General features: G+C 40.0%; 1 protein-coding gene across 10 annotated transcripts in view; it reads left to right on the top strand.

Moving 5' to 3' along the window:
• GPHN (gephyrin) overlaps positions 1 to 23,114 on the top strand; it is a 582,839-nt gene that overhangs the window by 291,450 nt on the left and 268,275 nt on the right. For all 10 annotated transcript variants that reach the window (XM_077818687.1, XM_077818689.1, XM_077818688.1 and 7 more), the window contains one exon: positions 12,256 to 12,348. In XM_077818687.1, the coding sequence (XP_077674813.1) occupies positions 12,256 to 12,348 (93 nt within the window). The remainder of the gene's footprint in view (positions 1 to 12,255; positions 12,349 to 23,114) is intronic.

The following is a 23,114-nucleotide window of genomic DNA, read 5'->3' on the forward strand; positions in this document are numbered from 1 at the left end:
CCAGGATTTCCAGGTTTATGGATCTTGGGTAGCAGAGAGAATACCCCTGGTAGGGGTTCTAGGGGTTTTCTCTATGTTTTTCCCCCCTCTCCCCCCCACTCTCCTGCTGGTAATAGCTCACCTTTCCTGATCACTCTTGTTACAGTGTGTATGGTAACACCCATTGTTTCATGTTCTCTGTGTATATAAATCTCCCCACTGTATTTTCCGCTGCATGCATACGATGAAGTGAGCTGTAGCTCATGAAAGCTTATGCTCAAATAAATTTGTTAGTCTCTAAGGTGCCACAAGTACTCCTTTTCTTTTTGCAGATCCAGATTAACACGGGTACTGCTCTGAAATCAATCTAACTTGATTTTTTTTTATTAGATGACAAGTTTGGTTGATAATGGAATGTTGACATAATCTATTTAAACTTCTGTAAGGTGTTTGACTTGTTACCACATAACATTTTGATTAGAAACTAGAATAATATAAAATTAACATGGCACACATTAAATGGATTAAAAACTGGCTGATATGTCTCCAAATGTAACTGTTAACAGGGAACCATCAGCAAGTGGGTCCTTTTCCAGTTGTGGCCTTCAGGGATTGGTTCTTGGCTATGAATTATTTAACATTTTTGTCAATGGAAGGAGACATAAAATCATCACTGATTAAGTTTGCAGATGACCCAAAAATTGGGGGAATGGTAAATAATAAAGAGGACAGTCACTGATTCAGAGCAATCTGGATATCTTGCTAAACTGGGCACAAGCAAACAATATGCATTTTAATATGGCTAAATTTAAATGTATACATCTAGGAACAAAGAATGTAGGAAGCAGTGACTCTGGAAGAGAGTTGGGCATCCTGGTGGATAATCAGCTGAACATGATCTCCCAGTGTGATGCTATGTCCAAAATCGCTAATGCAATGCTTGGATGCATAAACAGGGAATTCTCGAGTAGCAGTAAAGAGATTATTTTACCTCTGTATGTGGCACTGGTTTGACTGCTGCTGGATACTGTGTCTATATCTGTTGTCAACAATTCAAGAAAGATGTTGATAAATTGGAGGAGGTTCAGAGAAGAGCCATGAGAATGATTAAAGAATTAGAAAACCTGCCTCATAGTGATAGACTAAAGGAGCTCAATCTATTTAACTTAACAAAGAGAAGGTTAAGGGGTGACTTGATTATAGTCTGTAAGTACCTACACGAGGAACAAATATTTAATAATGGGGTCATTAATCTACCAGATAAAGGTATAACACGATCCAATGGCTGGAAGTTGAAGCTAGATAAATTTAGACTGGAAATAAGGTGTACATTTTTAATGGTGAGAATAATCAACCATTGGAATAATTTACCAAGCGTCTTGGTGGATTCTCCATCCCTGTCAATTTTTAAATAAAGATTGGATTTTTTTTCTAAAATATGTGCTCTAGGAAATATTTTGGGGAAGTTTTGTGGTCTGTGTTATACAGGATGTCAGACTAGATGATCACAGTGGTTCCTTCTGGCCTTAGAATCTCTGAAACTATGTTTCTCCATGGTTGCAGAAGCATTAATATCTCCCATTGGTTCCTTCTTGTATCCAAGATCAGAACAGTAATCAGAAGCGGAGTCAGATCATGGACAATCTCAGTTCCAACCTTCCCCCCCAAATGAACTTTCAGGCTCTCAGCCAATTCCTGAGAAACCTTACTATGATTATTACAAACCAGATCCTCATCTGGGATATTGGTCTGAATGGAAAATCCCACTATGATATAGACTACCTTCATGGCAGACCCAACCTCTTTGCACAGATCCACAACAAATGCAAGTCATCAGGCTTATGCAGCCTCCAGCACCATTGGAACTGGATTCTTTAAATCCACGATCAGCGATCTGATGTTATTAACCAGACAAAGTGAAAAATCTCTGGCAATTCACCAATAATCATTTTCAGATGTTGAAGAGCAAGTGGTCATTCAGGAATTCCCAGAGTTAGATCCTGAAATGGATGTGTAAAGGTCACCAGACAGGAATGTGGGGATTTATTCAGCCACTTGTCTTTCGCAGGATACCGTAGCTTTCTGAGAGTTAATGCAGAGAATGGCTGCTATTTTGAAGCTGAGTCTTTTTTACCACTGAGGAAGTAACAGCCCACCCAATTTTTGACATCTTGGGTAATCAGTCTTCAGGCAGAATATCATTACCATTCTTGGGTGACTTCTACAACCTGAAAGATCAATCTGGGCAAATCCTTGTTCCAGTCCAACCTGTATCCAAAAAAGTGGACAAACTGTATCAAGAAGAGTTTTCATATTTTCATACACACCCATCATCTAATTCTGCAGTAGTCAAACACAAGTTACTGGGCCCAATACAGAGGAAACTGGGTTAAATCTGTAGTCTGTATTATACAGGAGGTCAGATTAGATGACCTACTGATCCCTTCTGCCTTAAAATCTGTGAATCTATTAATGTAAATATAGCTGTGAAAGCAGGTTGGGGACTTATAATCAGGAAGAAGAGAAGCAAAGAATGTAGGAAGATATCTTTGCATTGGTGAAATCAGCAATTTGATCATGAGAAAATTCTACCACAGATGAGTTGCAAAGTCCTAAGTAACCAATATAAAACTGAAATCAGTTCAGCTCTGGGCAATGCATAAACAGGAAACCCAGCAAGTCATTTGAGGTTATGAAGAGAGCAAAGTGAATTGTTATCTGATGGCTAAGCACAAAGAGAAAATTATGTAAAAGAGCCAGAAAGCATGACTAATGAACATGTGCCAAGTAAGTATTAAACTGATCTATATCATGCATATACATCAAGAGCCCTTGGAATAGGGAATGATCTCAAAAAGTAGAATACACTTAGCAGCGATGCTCACAGGAGTTCCATTTGCCATTGATCAAAACGGAGCTTTAGAAAAGTATCAGCAAAGATTCTTGAATGCCACTGAAAAAAGAGAAAAAAAACCTGTTCTCTAGATGAAGGAGAAATCAAAGAAATCAAGCAGGATGTTCAAAAGGAGTAAGAGGTGAAGTGAAAATAAAATGGAGTGGTAAACCTAAGACACACAATGTAGCTACTGAAGTGGAGGAAGCAGCCCTAAGAAATGGGCTAATAAAATTTTACACCAGTTCTGAGCTTAAGCGTCAAAGGTCAACTGGGTAGATGCTTTATTTCTGTGTATCACAAAAATATAGCAACCATTAGTGATTCAAGCACTTCAGTGAAGTACTAAATAGGTCAGAAGCACAATTGTGATTTGATTTTCTGGAGTAAAAATTAGTCTAGAAGAACCAAAAATAAAGCACATTTTTCTTTGCCTGACCCTTTCACCACAGAAGCAGGGGAGAGCTGAGTATTAAAAATATATTTATTTTTCATAATTGTTACAAAGGACAAAGATTTTTATTGGATTCATTTTTCTACACGTGCTGCAGTTTCTGAATGTAATTGTGATTTTTACAAATATGTTTCCAGAGCAAGATCCTCCACTGGTATGAAATATAATGATTGCATTGACTTCTATGGAACAACATTGATTTACATAATCTGTGGATTTACCCCTCAATTTTAGTTTGTATGGAACATCTGAATTGTAAGCAAAGTCACAAAATATAAAGGAGAAATGTACAAATATTATTCCAAGGAGTCTTGTTTGTTTGAGGTTCATAAAATTGTTTTTGTAGCACCACTAAAGAGTTCTGCCAAATAGCATGTTCCTGACCTGGAGGGACCATAGTCTGAAAACACAGCAAGTACAATTCTATGCAAGGCACGCAAAAAGGAGGCTGTAAGCCCCTTTGTCTCTCCTGCCCTTAGTTGCAGTGCAGATTGAGACTCTTCTTTTCAGGTGCTTACAACTTTTTAAAAATATTATTGAGGGGGGCTGTACTTTTAAATTGGAAATACTATTCTGAGTAATTTTTAGAGATTTCTAAAATTGATTTTTCTTGTTTTTCTCCCTCTCTAATGTCTCAGCAGTGGGATTTGGTACTAAAGGAGCCTACATTTACAGGTAGAGGGATATGAAAAGTAGTACCAGTAAAATCAACAGTTTGGGAGGAAGGGTTAAAGTGCTTCTTGTGCGGAGAGGAATGGATGAGAATTTCCAGTTCTCAGTGTTCCAGGGTTAACTGGCTAAACCCTAGTGTTCTGTGAGTGTATAAAGATGAAGTGTTTTTACTGTAATTTGGATGAACACATAATTACAACCTGTTATCATTTCTCTCAGTATTTTGGAAATCAGAAAATAAATACATGTAAGATCAACATAGGTTAAATTTCTTTGTGGTTTTAAAGATCTATGTGGTCCCCAATTAAAGCTTCTGAAGTAGAATAAAGCTCTGGTTTACTGCATGTTATAAAGGAACTGATTTTTCTTTAGTGTAGGCAATAGGTAAGAATTATAATTGTACCTCAGCATATTTATGGAACAGCTACAATATCTAGTTACTCACTGTTTAGTTTATATAAAGAACAGTTTTTAAAAAAATTATTTATCTTTGGCTGAATTGTATTATGTCACATTAAATTTATTCTTTTCTTTTTTAGCAATGCCTTAAAATGTGGTCAGTGGCTACGTCTACACTTGGAACTGGAGATGCAATTCTCAGCTTGAATAGAGATACACACACTAGATCTCATCGAGCTAACAGGCTAAAAATAGAAGTGTAATCACTGTAGCAATGGGCAGTGGCAAATGGTACCAGTAAAGTACTGGTATGGGCTAGCCACCTTGATTACAAACCTAACTAGACCCTGTGGGTTCATACGTGGGTGGCTACCTTGATTACATACCTAAGTAGACCCTGTGCGTGCATACGTGGGTGGCTACCTAGTGCTGCTGCTCACCTCTGTATATGCTGCCATGGGTATACTATTATTTTTAGCACCCTTGCTGTCATTCAAGTAGCATATGTTTACTTAAACTGAGAATCACATCTCCAGCTCCAAGTATAGACATAGCTAATATGTCACTGAACTATGGCAAAACTGAAGCTCATGAAATACGTATTCTATAAAGCTGATTGTAGTTGGCAGGTTTTCTTTTGTCTAAATAAGATTATGAAATGGAGATACTGTGTTAAGAAAACTAATACAAATCCCCCTTCCTCCTATTCTGATACTGACAGATTTTGCTCAGTGATAATGAGTTTTTTTGAAACTGTGCAATACAAAACTTTGCAAAAAAAAAAAAAAAATTACTCCACTGAAGTCCTGTTGAGTCATCATATGAGACTTACTGTTATTGAAAGTCCTTGAGACAAATACTGTTGCTAGATGATAAAGAAGCTCTGACAAAATGTTATCTATTTTAAAAAAAAAAAAATTGTTCCTATCTGTTTTGCTGATGAACACCTTAGATTATTAAAATTGAAGGAATTTTAAAGTGTAATCTGCTTTTTACTACTGATTTTGGGAGGGGGAACATTTCACTCAGTTTGCAAGATCAGATTTCGTAACTGCTGAGTTATGTGCTGCTCCATGTGTGATATTTTATGCACATTATTTAATATTCTTATATTGAAATAAATTGCATATAACTATAAACGTCTGCTTTAAAAAAGGTCTGTCTGTCTAACCACCAGTGCAGATGGGGAGGTTTCTTGCCCAAATGAAAATGACCATCCCCAGAGAGGAGGAGGGGACAAAAGAATTTTTGTCAACTACTTACAAGGGACAGCTCGAGGGGCAGAGCTGGGAGTAACGTCAAAGCTGCAGTAATGGTGCCAGAAGGGGACACCAAGCCCAGAATCATGAGCAGTGCCCTCTACTCCCTCAAGCTGTTGAGGGAGCCAGTGAATGCTGCCTAGTCAAACTGTGCCCAAACGTCTGCATGTGTAAGGTCAAGGGAAGCAGCCACAAAGTCACAGAGAGCCTCCCGAAGGTTAAAGGCATCAGCTTGATAGCCTTAGTGAAGGAAATCCTCTGCATCAGCATCTCATTCCAGAGTCAGGTCCCCTTCTCAACCTCAGAAGAGGGATATATCTCCACCTCATTTTATGCAACCACTCTAGAACTATCTATTCATGCTTTGGAAAAGAGATCACAAGCAGATGACCATCCAACTCCTGTATATGTATCTTCTCCAGATGAGGCAATCATGCCTGGATTGTGGCTTCCACTCCAGATGGCTGTATGACATTCCAGAACCTATTAAGGAGAATTGCTACCACATTAGAGATTCTGGGCAAGATAGTTAAGAAAAATGCTACAAATTTCTCAACATCATCCATACCTCGGTTCCTGGACATCTTGCTTTACCTATCAGTGGGATTATCAGATCCTGCCAAGCTACTCTGGCAAATGCCTGCTTCTGAACCTGCAACATCAGAGAGAGCAGACCTCCACAGCCAAGTTTCCTCACAGGGATTTGAAGTTTTACAGTCGTTCAACACCTGGTTCACTGATGGTTGCCACAGCCAATGAACACACATGTCAGGGTCAAGAAAGGTCCATTCCTAAAAATAGACGCCCCAAACAGTTGAACTTATTTGGATGGGAGAATTGTTCTACTTCTAGCCTCCAAATGAGAATTGCCAGCTACCAAGTCTTGTTAGCAAAATACAATTTTATTAATTGACTCAGGGTCAAAATTACATAAAAGATCCCTCAGGGCAATAAGGAGAAGGTTAAGAACAGCAGAAACAGCTTGCATATCGATGGTGACCTCATTCGCAATGAAGAGTCTCCAGGCTCCATTCCTTAGGACTCCCTAAAGAAGTTCATTTAACAATTGAGGCTCTCCCATTTTAGGGGTGTGAACATTTTAATTCTAAAATTAAGGCATTTGAGGCATTACATACCCTGAAAGACTCTTCTACAATGTTGAGATTTTTTCAGGCTCTAAACCCTTGCTTCCAAATAGAAGCATTATAGACAACAACCTCAATAGCAACAGTCTTCCATTCCCTATAAACAGATGGAAATGCCTAGAAAATGTTAGAAATTTCCTAGAAGAAAATCTGTGTCCACCACCATATCAACTCACCCGCCTCCATCTACATCTAGATAGCAGCTTTGTCTGCTTGGTCAAGAGCACTGTTCATCCCGTCATATCCCATTCTTTTGGGAACCATTTATATCATTTCTATGAGTTCTGGAATACCATTACTACTGACAGGTTTTAGAAAAAGTAGAGGTGGGCTAGACCATCCACTTTCAGACCCTTCAGGGATCCTTCTCAGGAGAGCGTGCTACATGAAAAGGTGCAATAACTTCTGACTGTCAGAGCAGTAGAAGTTGTTCCTCAATAGCACAGGGCAAGGAAATGTTATTCTCTTATTTTCTCATTCCCAAAAAGATGGGAGTGTGAAGACTTATTTTGAGCCTAAGACAGCTAAATACATTAATGAGAAAGCTCAACTTCAGGATAATGTCCCTAGCTTCTATTATTCCATCCCTAAATCCAAATGATTGGTATGCCACACTCTTATCTCTGGGATGCCTGTTTCCATACCACTATTTTCCAGGCTCACAGGAGATATCTCAGGTTCCAAATGGACAGTTGCCATTACCAGCACAGAGTATTACCATCCAGGGTTTTCATGAAATGCCTCGCAGTAGTGGCAGCTTCCTCAGAATTCTCATACTTGCAGAATTGGCTCATTCACAGGAAATTGCACCATTAAGTAACAGACTTCATTCAGCAGCCTCTGAATCTGTTTAACAGGTAGGCCTGAAAGTAAACAAAGACAAGTCAATACTGACTCCAACTTAAAAAGAAGAATTCACAGGACCGATTCTGGACTCCATGATAGTGATGTCTTCTCTATCTTCAGAAAGATTTCAAGCCATTCTGGATCTACGTACCCCTTCCCAGACTCCAGAACATCAATTAGAATGTGCCACAGACTGCTAGGTCACATGACATCATGCACCTCCATGCCTCAGCATGCCAAACCTCATATGTGCTGCATGGAAGGGTGGTTGAAGGCTGTATATCAGCAGACATCAACTGGAAATGCTAGTTCACGTTCCACCATGAATCTTATCATTAAAGTGGTGGTTGGACCCCACAAAAGTTTGCAATAGATTCCATTCCTGTACGCACACTTCCATCTAAAACTGGAGATGAATGCCATTTGAATGCAAATACCAGGGTTATGGACTCCTCAAGAGGAAAAGCTTCACATAAATGTCCTGGATTTAAAAGCCATTTATTAAACATGCTCAGTTTTCCTCCCAGCCATCAAGGGTCTTACTGTACAAGTCATGATGAATAGCACTATGATTGTGTTTTATATAAATAATCAGGATGGCGCAAGATCTACTCCACTATGTCAAGAGGCTGTATGACTTTGGAACTTCTGCATCCACCATGAGGGCAACTGAGGGAAGTTCATCTACCAGGAATACAGAACATACTGGTAGATCACTTTGGCAGACAAATTGTAGATGACCACAAGTGGTCCATAAATGACAGTGATTCTGTAAATTATATCCCACCAATGGAGTCTCCTGACTATAGACCTGTTTGCTACCAGAGAGAACTGAACTGGAAGTGTCTTCGCTTCTGCTTCAGAAAGGGTCAGAGCCATCTGTTTTCAATGCATTCCTGATCGCATAGTCCTTAGGCCTTCTGTTACGCATGTTCTCTGATTCCATTAATACCCAGGATTCTCAGAAAGCTCAAGCAGGAATCCGACAAAATGATCGTGATAGCCCCAGCCTGTCCAAGGCAATTTTGGTACCTGTATCTCTGAAATCTCTCCATTCAATCTCTGATACACTTATCTCTAAAACAAGACCTGGTACATCAGAATTGTGGCCAAGTCCTGCATCCTGATCCATACGCTCTTCATCTCGTGGCATGAACGCTAGCTAACTGATTTAATCAGAAAGAATATGTTCCTCAGAGGTTAAAAACATTCTCATGCGCAGCAAAAGATTCTAACAGACACATTTATTCTCCAAAATAGAAGACGTTTTCAATATGGGGGTGAAGCAGCCTTGTACAACCTCCAAATTACCTTGGTTGTAAAACAGGAGAAATCATAGTTGCCTGCCTCCTGGCCTAGATCAGTAATACGGGTTGTGAGCTGCACAGAAATGTTAACAGCACTTAGACAAAGAGATGAGATCAGAATCCATGGTCTCCTAACTGTCAATCTAATGTACCTTCCTACAGGCCAAAGGGTATTGTGTAAGTCTCTCTCTGTGTCTATCTTACCTGAGATGTGGGCAGGCTTGACAGATCTGCCAAATGCAAGGATCATGCATGGGGCATGACACTTTGCAGGTCTGAAACTAGATTGTTCACTTTCACTCTCTGATTTTCAGGCAAATCCATGACAATTAGAGATGTGAAGAGAAAGATAATTCCATTTTATGGAGGATTTAATTCTTTTGTAATTTGGTTTCCTTCTGATTTGGAATGGTATCAGAGGCAGTCCATATGGCAGACTACCTCAGACCCTGGAAACTGTAGAATCACCAACTTTGAGGCAGTCTGCATGGCTCCTGAGGAACTGGTCAGGTGATCTGGTAGAAAACCAGGTAGGTTTTAAAACCTGCTGTGCAGATGGGATTCCATTAGACCCTTACCTGGGTTCTACTGGAACTCTGGTGAAATCCAAACATCTTGGCAATTTTTTTCAATTTTGACAAATAGGCAAATTTTGATGAGAAAATGTTTTGATGAGCTTTTCCAATCAGCTCGAATAGCAATGTTGTATTTGGGTTTCCAGTATTACAGGGAAAGGTTCAAATAAAACTATTTTAATTTAATTGGGGAAAAGAAGTTTCATGAAAAATTTACCATAGGACTTGTAAAATTCTTTTTAAATAAAATTATATTAAACCTACATCTGGGGTGTAAGCTAAATTGATGGCATTCTTTCAAAACATTATCGTTCGTTTCATGACCATCAATACTATTTTAGCCTTTTTCAAACTCAAGACCATATTCACATCTAATCTCATGTTTCAGATCATCACCTTATCAGTCTCCAGCAGTCACAAAAAATAGTTCTTCCTTTCCCTATATAACGTTATAGAAAAATGACAGTGCATTCACCTTTTTCTGAGGAATCAAGTCCAACTGCTAGGGTAGGGATCTCTGACTAAATGAAATGCTAGTCTGAATGGTTTTGAGATACTATGATGATGGGCACATTAGAAATGCTGAAGATAAATAGATGCATAGTGTCATTTATGAGAGGGGAAAGATATTTTGCCACTTCTTGCATAGAAGTCTGGTATGATTGCTGTAGCAGCGTCTGGATTCATTAGTAAGTACTGGTCCCCCAATCCAACTTAATTTGAGAAGAAATATCTGAATAATATTTGTTAACAAATAAAACCATCTCTGGTAGCCTAGAAATTCACTTTAAAAAACTACACTAACAAGTTTTATTAAAGGGACAATGCAAACCTATAAAGACCAGTTTAGATTGGAACACCCCATGAAACATGTCATGTAATACCTAGTTCTAAGAAGACACCATATTAATGGCTTCAGTTTGCTCCCTATTGTAGGTTTTGAAGCACATACAGTATGATCATGCCTGAACCATGTGCATTTCCTGCCTATATAGAGTTTGTGGTACAGTCCATGTGTTGGTTTGAAATGCAATTTTGATAGAAAATACAAATTCTGTTTTATTTGAATGCAATTTTCATCATGGAGCTATGAGTTTTCTCAGTCCAGTCTTGGAACCATACTCTACTGCAGAGGTGGGCAAACTACTGCCCACGGGTCACATCCTGCCCGCTGGACCCTCCTGCCTGGCCCCTGAGCTCCTGGCCTGGGAGGCTAGTCACCGGCCCCTCCCCTGCTGTCCCTCATCACCCACAGCCTCAGCTCACTGCACCGCTGGCACAATGCTCTGGGCGACAGGGCTGCAAGCTCTTGCCAGGCAGTGCATCTGTAGAGCCGCAGTCTGACCTGGTGCTCTGTGCTGCGCAGTGGTGTGGTTGGCTCCAGCCGGGCGGCACGACTGCCTGTCCTGGTGCTCTGGGCAGTGCGACTGTAGCGCCACCAGCCACCGGTGCTCCAGGCAGTGCGGTAAGGGGGCAGGGAGCAGGGGGTGTTGGATAGAGGGCAGGGAAGTTCGGGGTGATGGTTAGGGGGTGGTGGTGTGGATAGGGGGCGGAGCAGTCAGAGGGCAGGGAACAAGGGGGTTGAATGGGGGCAGGGGCCCTCTGGGGTGAGTCAGGAAGGAGGGGGAGTTGGATGGGGCAGTCGGGGGCAAGGGTTCCAGGGCGGTCAGGGAGAAGGGGTGGTTGGATGGGGCAGGGGTCCCGGGGGGGCAGTCAGGAATGAGAGGAGGGGTTGGATGGGGCAGTGGGGGGGGTCCAGGGCGGTCAGGGGACAGGGTGGGGTGGATGGGGCAGGGGTCCTGTGGGGGCCGTCAGGGGGCGAGAAGCAGGGGTTGGGTCAGATAGGCGGCGGGGATGGGGACACACCTGGCTGTTTGGGGAAGCACGGCCTCCCCTAACCAGCCTTCCATACAATTTCGGAAACCCGATGTGGCCCTCAGGCTGAAAAGTTTGCCCGCCCCTGCTCTACTGGGTCCTTGAAAGTGTTGATGTGTAGTAGGGAGCAGAGAAAAGGTGAGCAAGAAGCAGTAATCACCTTTCTGCTGCTGTTTTAGACATACAGCATTCGCTTAATTTGTATTCTTGAATCTTTCCACCAAGAAGCTTACAGCAGTGTTGCTCTCATAATCATCAGGCCATTCCAGTTGAAATTAGAGCATGGAAACCACAGTCACCATGAGAAATATATATGTAGTGTATTGACATATGCTGGGGAGTTTAGGCCCAGATCCTCAAAGGCATCTAGATTCCTAACTTCTATTGAAACGAATGGAAGTTAAGAACCTGTAAATACCTTTGAGGATATGAGTCTATATTTGTATTCAGACCTATGTTGGAATATATATATGTGTGTGTGTAGTTCAGTATTATAATAAAAAGTTATTAAAGTGTTAAAATTACAATTTTTTTATTTTTCGTTTGGGACTCAGGAAGGATTCTCAATTTCCATTGAGAATCAATATCAATTTTCATTTCCAAAACACATTGGTATTGGTGCCCAAATTACTTTGTCATATATTTATTGGTCATAAAGACAAAAAGAGAGAGAGAGAGAAAAGTGGCCATATAAATTGTCATGTGGAATGTCTTAAAAATTCTCTCCATTGAATATATGAATCCAAGTTTAATTATTGGTACTTGAAGATTTTTAAGCCTTAGGAATTTTTCAGATTTCTATATTAACATTATATGCCAAATCTGATAGTGGTGATATTATTCTTTTTCAGGAGACACTGATAGACTGGTGTGATGAAAAGGAACTTAACTTGATTTTGACAACTGGAGGAACAGGATTTGCACCACGAGATGTCACTCCAGAGGTGAGATATCCTGGATTCACAGCAGTCTGCCCTTCAGCACATAAACTTCCTGGCTGTTAGAAATTTCCTTCATTGCCCTGATTCTGCAGTATCTCTGGACAGATTGGGTGATACACAGCAAAGGAGCAGTAGCAGCAGTAGGGAACAAGTACAGATGAATATTTCTCATAGCTCACATTGTGAACTCCTGTCTTCAGAGGACCAAAAAAAAAGGCTTTTTGACTGAAACTTGCCACTGGACAGAATAGAATTCCATCCCGCATACAAAAATAAAAAATACTATAATATTCAGGAATAATGTTCCTAAACACTACGTTTAATTATTCTACTATACAGTTACTCTAGTGCTAATAGAGGGCACAATGTGACCTGCACTATGTGCCTGCAAAAGGGAGAAAGGAGATATAAGACACCCCTTTTATTCTCCAATGTTGGGTATACACATTACAGGTCACAGTATGTGTGGTAGGGAGGGAAGAGAAGCCTCTGCAAGGCTGGTGCTGCCCTTCCTACACTGGCAGCCAGAACTTTGACACTATGCCTGCTCTGCAGTGTTGAGAAGGCAGAGGTGGAAGGAATCTGCACTAGGTAAAAGGCTGGCACAGTTTCCTTCTGTCCTGGAGCAAGTAGGGAATCAGGAACTATACTGTGACATTCATGGATCACGATGTGATTTCTCTTCTACTCCCAGGAGAGCGCAGCTACATACTGGCTCTTGCTTGGGGCTTATGGTAAAACCACAATCTACTCCACTGTTTTGAACCATACAATATAATTCCCAGACAGATATGGAGATTAAAGTAGAGTTAGGGTTGAGAGTATATTTCAGTAACTTAAAGGGAAAAACATTACAGAGAAGTGGTAATTGACTCAAGACCAAACATTACAAACCCAAGAAATTCAGAGTTAAGGTTACTTTTAAAAGACATCCAAATACATTAAGGTAAGAAAGTCACAATAAAGGCAACAAAAAAACTTTTAACTCTGCATTCTTGTGACACCATGAAATAACTATATGATTATGTTTAAGGTATTTTAGTGTTAGAGTTAAATTAACCTGATATTTTAAATCACCGGCTGCGGGAGGGGAGGGAGGAGAGGTTACACTTTTTTCCCTTCATGGTATCACTAGAGAACAGAGTTAAGGTTGCTTAGGTGCCTTAAATGTGTATTTTTGTAATTTAGCATGTTTGGATTTCTTTTAAGTGCTAACTTAATTCTGAATTTCCTGGGTTTGTAGCACTTGATTTTGTATTGATTATAACCTCTCCATAATGCTTTTTACTCTTAAATAGATGTTAAGTACTCTCAACCTCAACTCCATCTTAACATAGTTGTTTGTCTGGAAATTTCCTTTTTTTTTTTTTGTGAAGGTCATTAAAAATGTCAAGAATGAAAACTAAACAAGAAACCCAAAGAGAATGTTGTTATGTGATATTTCTGATGATTCAAAGATATGTAGTATCAACTTAAATATTTTCTTTAAACTTTTAAGGCAGATTCACTGGGACATGAGAGCACTGCAAAGCAACGAGAGCATACTGGCCAGTTACACCTGCTTTGCATTGCCAGAGCACCACAAAGTAGCCAAAATGTACAGGTGAATCTGGCCATCGTTTTGCAATTGACTTATTGGTTTAGAGGACTGTATTACAGATAACAACTCTTTGTGAAAGGATGGGCAGGGGAGAGCCCAATTCCCAAGTTCTGATATTGCTGAACTTTAAGGGCTTGACCTCTGCTCCTGGCTAGTTGCCTTGGCAGTACTGCCTTGGTGCACAGTGGAGTAGAGGCAGCAGAGTCACATGGAGCCTTTCAAGCAATGTTGCCCACAATGAGTTATGGAACCTCAAAGGGCAGTGGCAGTTGTGCCAAGTAATCTACCAACGAAAATTCTTCTCACAAATGTGCAGACTCCCTCATACCACAGAGGCATTAAAACCAAAAGAATTATTACATTTAAATTAGTTACAGAATGGCAATGATGATTGATTGAGTTATCCCTGAGGCAACAGTGGCCCTTTATCTGAGATGTTGAACTGACTTTCTCTGATCCTATATAATCATGACAACTAGATACAAAAAGCATTAACAACTTAGAATGATTGCAACCTAATTTCTTCTAACGTAACTTATTCACAAGATTTCAATTGATTATAACTATATGGAAAGTTTTAAGTGTCTCCATTATTCTGTTATTAAAAATCACATGGGAAAAAATCAATAAGGATAAATGCAAAGTACTCCATTTAGGAAGAAACAATCAGTTGCACACATACAAAATGGAAATGACTGCCTAGGAAGGAGTACTGCAGAAAGGGATCTGGGGGTCATAATGGATCACAAGGTAAATAAGAGTCAATAGGGTAACACTGTTGCAAATAAAAGCAAACATTCTGGGATGTATTAGCAGGAGTGTTGTAAGTAAGACACGAAAAGTAATTCTTCTGCTCTACTCCGTACTGATTAGCCCTCAACTTGAGTATTGCGTCCAGTTCTGGGCGCTTCATTTCAGGAAAGATGTGGAGAAACTGAAGTTCAGAGAAGAGCAGCAAAAATGGTTAAAGGTCTAGAAAACATGACCCAGGAGTGAAGATCAAAAAAATTGGGTTTACTTAATCTGGAGACGAGAAGATTGAGAGGGGACATGATAACAGGATTCAAGTACATAAAAGGTTGTTACAAGGAGGAAGGAGAAAAATTGTTCTCCTGAACCTCTGAGGATAGGACAAGAAGCAATGGACTTAAATTGCTGCAAGGGCTGTTTAGGTTGGACATTAGTGTTAGGATATAGATATTCAGGCCTGTCTGCAAAGGCCTGTACTTTAAGAATGTAGGTGTATTCTTATCACTTGGCTAGTTATAGAGGTATAAAAGAAAGAATCAAAATCACTGTCTGCCGGTGTAAGGTCCTTCTCTTACTGTGACAGTCTGAGGCCCTGTTCTTATGCTGAGGCCTTTGGTTAAGCAACAGAGGCAGCCATAAGCTAGGAAGCAAACAGTCACATCCTCACATTCCAAACTAGGCACATTGAAATAAGGTGCTATTGGGCTGTTAGGAATACAATCCTGTCCTGATAGTGCTTATCGCCTCCAGAGGAAGTGCCTAGAAAATGTAAAAGGAAACTTAGTTTGATAGCATCCTGTCTGGCAAGAACTCACTTATCAATAGCTGGTATGTGAAATCCTCACTTCTATATTGTTTTGTCATTATAGTTCCCACTTTGCTATTGTTTTTTCTATATAATCTCTGTCTGGTTCTGTGATTGTTTCTGTCTGCTGTAAAATTAATTTTGCTGGGTGTAAACTAATTAAGGTGGTGGGATATAATTGGTTACATAATCATGTTACAATATGTTAGGATTGGTTTAGTTAAATTTCAGGAACATGATTGGTTAAGGTATAGCAAAGCAGAACTCAAGTTTTACTATATAGTCTGCAGTCAATCAGGAAGTAAGGGGGTTGGGGTGGGCGTGGGGGAAATGGGAACAGGGAATGGGGGTAAGGAAATTGGAATCATGTTTTGCTAAAGGGGGAAATGGGAACAGGGAATGTGGGTAAGGAAATTGGAATCATGTTTGGCTAAGGGCAGGAATGGGAACAAGGACACAGGTGTAAGGCTCTGTGGTGTCAGAGCTGGGAAGGAGGACACTAAGGAAGGAAACTGGAATCATGCTTGCTGGAAGTTCACCCCAATAAACATCGAATTGTTTGCACCTTTGGACTTCGGGTATTGTTGCTCTCTGTTCATGCGAGAAGGACCAGGGAAGGAAGCGGGTGAAGGAATAAGCCCCCTAACAATTAGGAAAAACTAACTAATGTCAGAATGGTTAAGCACCGGAAGAAGTTGCCATGTGGGGATTGTGGAATCTCCATCATTGGAGATTTTTAAGAGAAGGTTAGACATACCTCTATGAGGGGTGGTCTAGATCAGGGATTGGCAGCCTTTGGCACACGACCCACCAGGGTAAGCCCCATGGTGGGCCGGGCCGGTTTGTTTACCTGCCGCGTCCGCAGGTTTGGCTGATCGCAGCTCCCACTGGCCGCAGTTCGCCATTCCAGGCCAATGGGGGCTGCGGGAAGCGGTGGCCAGCACATTTCTCGACCTGCACCACTTCCCGCAGCCCCCATTGGCCTGGAACTGCGAACCGTGGCCAGTGGGAGCTGCGATCAGCCAAACCTGCAGATGCGGCAGGTAAACAAACCGGCCCGGCCCACCAGGGGGCTTACCCTGGCGGGCCGCATGCCAAAAGTTGCCGATCCCTGGTCTAGATAATACTTAGTCCTGCTCATGAGTGCAGGGGACTGGACTAGATGACCTCTTGAGATCCCTTCCTTTCCTATGATTCTATGAAAAAAGAAAAGACTGATTTAAATTTCTCAGAGGGCCCAGTTTTTAATTAATTTTAACTCAAACTAATGTTTACTTACACAGTCTCAGAAAATTCTATACTCAAAGAGTAAGAGCTGTAAATTTGGGAAGGATATATTGTATTTTTCATATATAACAAAAAGGCTGAATCCCTGCTTTAATAGCAAAATGAAACTGCCTTAACTATGAAATTGTGGCCATCACCTCCATAATATTGTCATTTCTAAGGGTTCTTTTGAGCAAATGTTGAAGGAAAAAACCCTGTCTGTTTGCATTTAAGTGATATTAGCGTGTTTAAAAAAAAAAAGAGCACTTTAGCTGCAGAATGAATTATTTTCCTTTGAAGATAACAGGAAGGCAAATACATAATAGAAAAACCAGTAGTTAAGATGTATTTAATTTTATAAATAAATATCAACTAAATTAAAATAACTTTACTCGAATATTGGAGTTATTAAAAATAAAAGTTTGTGATGTAGGAAATTCATAATGAAGGTTCACAAACCACCTTTACTCTGACATTGTATCCCACCTATGGTCCACTTGTTTTTGGAGCAGTATCTTAATCACATCAGATCATTGCAATTATCAGAGGTAACCTAATCAATATATATTTTGAAGGATGAAGATTGTGCTCATTGCCTTATAAGGAATGGTGGCTATGAGACTGTAATTATAGACTGTATATGAAGAGATCAGAGGTTAGGTATTTCTTACTGCCACTGGGTGGTTAAATTTGAAGCAGTCTGTCTTTGTAGGTGATCCTGAATGGTGGTGGTGAAGGTGGTAGTTCTGTATCTATAGTATGGTAGATGATGATATTTCCAGTATGAACTGGAGCCAAAAGCCAGGAATTGCAATTGCTGAGGTAATCATATCACTCTGGTTGTTGATATCTTTACTCTGTTCATTGGGATACTAGGGTTTGGGTGCATATTAGAAATGTGGTGTGAAATTGTTGTTTGGCTTTATGGTGGCTTGGTGTAATGAGGTTGTTGAGAGTTAAGCTTATTTGTGGAACCTCAGTTTTTACATTTCCAGCTTTGTAATCCTTTTTTTCTAGAACTGCAGGATAACAGTGTTTTTATTTAATTGATATACAGAAAGAATCTTAACAGAAAGTTAATGATATTTTGCCTTACACTTTTAAGGAATTATTTTAAAACATTGACACAATAATTTGTTGTAGATCATTATATTTCATTCTGATATAAAAATATATTTTGCTTATGGCAATCAAATAACTTGAGGTAAAAAGTGCTAGTATAGACATATCCTCTATGTCCTCCCCCCATCTCCATGCACATTCTTTGTCATATACTATCTTGCAAAATACACCTAAAATAGCAAACATATGTTCCTGCATCCCTTAAAAAACCACAAAATTCTCCTGCCTCTCTCCAAAATTTCTCACTTGCTGTAGCCAACTATTCCACTCTCTTTGAATGTCCCTCTTGTGATTGATCCAAGGGCTACCCTTGTATACCACAGCTGGTCACATGACTGTCACTTGGCCCTTAGGGAGCTACAGTTCCCCAGATCCCCCAACAAATTACATCCCACCTCATGCCTGCCCTTAAAGGGCCCAAGCCTGCAAACATGGTCACTTTGCCGCAGATAATTACTACCTTAAAGGGCACAGACAATCTTGTTACAAAGACTAATCCTAATCCCTACAGTACCCTGTTATAGCCCATTAGTAATTTGATGCTTTGTAATTTGTCGGTACTGGTAGACAGTTTTCAATCCATATGAATAGATTTTTATCCAAGCTAATTTTCTGGGGGTTTTTTTTATTAAATTCAATTAGGAGTTTGAGATACTTGATCAAAAACTTTATATATACTGTATCAAAAATCCAAATATGATATGTATACTGTGTTCCTTTAGTCCACCAATTTTGTAATTCTTTTTTAAAAAATTGTAAGGCAAGATTTTTTATGGGGAACTGATAGTGACCCCCTATATTTAGATTACCTACTACTTTTCATGATAAAGAATTCTTGCCAATACTTTTTGCTTCATTCTTTGTGGCAAACCTTTGCTGTTTGGCAGGAGATATTTCCTCAGGCTAAAGAAGTGCCTTTTCTTTGTCCTGTGAAATTCCAGTCAGATTTAGCTAAATTGTAAAGCTTAAAAATCACAATTTCCCATCTCTTATTTGTGTTCCTCAGGAGAATTTTGGCAGCATGCCAGAATCACTGAACATCTAAAAAACCTTGCCCTGCTGCCATCAGAGCCGCAGCAGACACTGCGCTGGGGACACCTATGAGCTCCAAAGCAGCTGTAGCAGGATATGGGATTGGGGAGGGAGATTCTGCCTCAGTTCCATTTACTGAAATGACATTGACCAGAGAGTGGCAGAACTCTGAGGAAGAGGGAAAAGTCTGAGGGTAATATAAATATGCAGAGACAACACTCTTGAAGAACTCCAGTTATTTGTAAATAACTTTTCTTCTTCAAGATAGGCTTACGTATTCTTGCTGCTGGGAATTTAGCAAGCAATACAACCCCAGGAAGGCAAGCTGAAAACTTACAGTTAAATAGCAATTGTAAAACTGCCATCCCAAACTGAATATCTGACTGAGAGGCCAAGTTGAGAGAGTAACACTATATCAAGGTGTGCATATGACTCCAAGTTGCTTCTCTACAGATTTCCAGGCGTGGACAAATCTGAATATGACAAATAAACAAGGGCGTAGTAAGTAAGAGTACTGAGGTGATTTTACCTCTGTATACAGCACTGATGAGATAGATACTGGAATACCAAGTAGAGTTGTGGTGTCCATGTTTTAAAAAGGATGTTGAAAATTTGGAGAGGGTGCAGAAGAGAGCCACAAAAATGATTCCAAGGCTGGAGAAAATAAGTTGTAAAGACAAACTTAAAAAGCTCAATCTGTTTAGCTTAGCCAAAAGAAGATTGGGAAGTGACTTAGGTACAGTGTATTAGTGCCTCCACAGAAAGAAAATACTGGGTACTGAAGTGCTCTTTAATCTAGCAGAGAATGACATAACAAGAACCAGTAGCTAAAAAGTGAAGCCAGACAAATTCAAATTAACAGTGAAGGCGATTATTAATCATCGAAGTAAACTGCCAACAGGACTGGTGGAATCTCCATGTCTTAGTGTCTTCATATCATGACTGGATGCCTTTCAGGAAGATATGCTCTAACCAAACAGAAGTAATTGGGATCAATGCAGAAATAGCTGGGTGAAATTTAATGAAATTTACAAGTCAGACTAGATGATATAATGGTCCTTTCTGGGCTTAAACTCATATCCATCTATTAATCAAAATCTATGAGGTCAGTTGGAGCAAATCCACAGGGGCAATTTTTAACTGCATCCTGACTTTTGGATAGCCAGTGGAGTTGTTTGAGGGTGAGAGGTTGATATGGTCACAGATCTTTTCTCTTTGGATATGTGAGAAAGCTGGTAATGTCTGCACAGGATGTGATGATGAAAATATCTTTCAAATCTTTAATCAGTTCTGTGAACCTGTTAATATGAGGAGATTGAAAGATACAGAATACCAGATTCTGAATATTCATAGTACCTAGGTTAGAATCCTCAACCAGTCTGGCTGCTTATTTTATTTTTGCCCCTTTAATAAATAGTTTTGTTTGCTTCACCACAACTTTCCCTGGTACATTAAAAAGCAAGCTAATAATTCCCACCTCTGTCTTCCCATTGTATTTAAGATATTTACAATCCTCTGCTCAAATTAGAAAAAAACTACAAAGATTTGAATGTTTCATGTACATTGAAAGATAAAAGATGAGATATCCTATTTTCTGGCCTGTGATAGATTTAATTTGACGTCTATAAATCAGATTTTTATTCCATGGTAACACCAGAAAATGGAAGAAGACTCTGCATATCCCATGAGTAGATAATTGGTCATTTTCAGGCTAATACTGGAAGAGTAATGTGGTTATAATTGACTTAATTCTATACAAAAGTTACCTGTGTTGTTGCTGCTGTTGGCTTAATTGACAATCATGGATTAATATATGCAGTGTCGTTTTAGCCGTGTCAGTCCCAGGATATTAGAGAAACAAGGTGAGAGACATAATATCTTTTATTGGACCTACTTTTGTTAGTGAGAAAGACAAGCTTTCATGCTTACACAGAGCTCTTCTTCAGGTCTGGGAAGGGGAGAGGGGAAACAGCTGGCAAGGTTGTAGTGTGTTAAAATATAGAACCCGCTATAACAATAATCTGTAACTCATTAAGAAACCCTCCAAGCTGCTTCCCCCCCTTCCTTTCCTCCCTATGACTGGAGGGGTGTGAATGGTCCACTTCACCTTGAATGATCCCTTGAAATATGAGTTAACTCAGTGTTTCCCAATTGGTATAATGGAGCACACTGGTGTGCCATCAAGCTCGAACAGGTGTGCCCTGGAATTTTTTTAAAAACTACATGTGAGAACAAAAAACCTTCCCTTGTATTTTAATTAGTGTTGGAGCCAGATCCCATTCTGTACTTTTGCTCTCTGGGATGAGGCCCCTTTCAAATATTATGCATGTGTCACATTCCTTTCCCCAAAGATAGGCAAAGTAAGAAAAATGCTGCTTGAAAACTTATTAGCGTTTGATTTAAGGATACTTTGTATTTTCACATGTGATGTTGATAATTTGTGTTTTAATGGTTATAAAATTTTAACATTTTGATTCTCGGCATATGTCCATGTGCCTCCCCAGATTTCTGCCTTCCATTTAGCAGAGAAGTGTTCAAACTGTGGGGTGTGACCCAGAAAGGGGCGCACCCTATAGTTTGAAAACCATTGCCTCCTGCCGGGAGCCAGCAGATCAGAAGCTGGTGAGAACTGCCCGACCCGCTTGGTCCCCTGGCTCTCTGAGCTGTGGGAGCTGGGGCGCTGGCTGGCTTTTCTGCAGCCCTCCCTGCCCTGGTCCTAAAGCCGAGCTGGGCTACCTCTGTATTGCTGGGCGCTCCCCAGACAGAGCAGGCGGCACAGCTCCGAACCCCGACACACTCTTTCCTCTCCCCTAAAGGAGCCTGGCTCTGACTGGCGCTGACCGCAGGGGCCAACTGCCATGAGGTGCTTGACACTGCCCTAGCATTCCTGTCTCTGCTGCTGCTCCACAGAATGTGGTGGTCACCATTAGTACCAAAATGCAATGCTGAAAATTCTGCAGTCTCTCTATGTGGAAATAAATACATATATGATTCTTGCATGTAAATACTGAGCTTATTGCTAATAGTCCATCAAATAGTCAGGTGGTGTTAGTATCTTTCAATCATTATTGATCTGCCTGGGATCTGAACTAGCAATTTAGCAGTGAAAAGCCATACAGCCCACTACCAATCTCTTGAACCATCCGGTGGTCTGACCTTAGGAATATTTTTTTCTTTTTATAACATGAATAGTGTTTAAAGTTCCTATCTCCAGAATTTCTGAATACATCTTTGGCATGAAAGGTTTAATACGTGAGAAAAAAAATGTATTTAGAAAAGTTACCCATGCTGTTGACTGGAAAAAGATTAGGAACTATTAGCATAATAAGATGCCAGTCATTAATATGTATAGGATTTGACAGAAATGGATGTATATACACAAGCTTCCAAGGTCATCTGACTTCTCCAGTCGCATCTTCAAATGATAATTTTTGCAGAGAGAGGAAAAATGAATGCATGGTGGGACTACTACTATAACTACTATGGAAAATCAAGAAATATGAGAAAACAACTTCTTAAAAATGGAAATGATACCCTTCAATGCAATGGAAAAAGGACACTTGTACATATCAATATATATTGATACTTTCATGATATAACATTCATAACTATGACATGAATAAAGGAAAAACGTAAAACTGAGTTCAGTGTGCACTTCAGAGATATGTTAATGATTGCATTTTACTGAAATATCAAGGACAAAAGGGGGACCCTAGGTGAGTTCTTTGTTTCTGCACAAAGAGATTGTGAGCCTACAGGGAAACACAGTGCTGGATGGGAGTCTAATCAACATGTACTCTGCAAATTTTGTGTACTGCAAAAGTCAGTGTCAGTTGTCAAGCGAAAATCTCCACATAACTCTGAATGTTTAGGGATTAGAATAAAAATAATTGAGTTGGGAGGAGGATCTGGGAGTAAAACGCTGCGTAAAAGCTTGCACATTATAGGAAAAGGGGTAGGATCTTGCAGTGCTCACTTATAAAATGTGTAGGTTAGCACAGGATTCAGTGTGCTTGTTGAAACCTTCAACCCTTGCAGTGCAAATCACTGGTGATTAGCCACATTCTTTAAGTGGTGATGCTGTTTTGGAATTAAGGAGATTACAAATATTGGGCTTGATTTTTCACTGGTTTACACCTTGTGCAGCCTCTTGCAGGAATGCAAAGTGGGTGTAAAATGCTACTATTTTATTTG

This window comes from Eretmochelys imbricata, chromosome 6 (genome assembly GCF_965152235.1).
Source record: "Eretmochelys imbricata isolate rEreImb1 chromosome 6, rEreImb1.hap1, whole genome shotgun sequence".
NCBI classification, from domain to species: domain Eukaryota; kingdom Metazoa; phylum Chordata; order Testudines; family Cheloniidae; genus Eretmochelys; species Eretmochelys imbricata.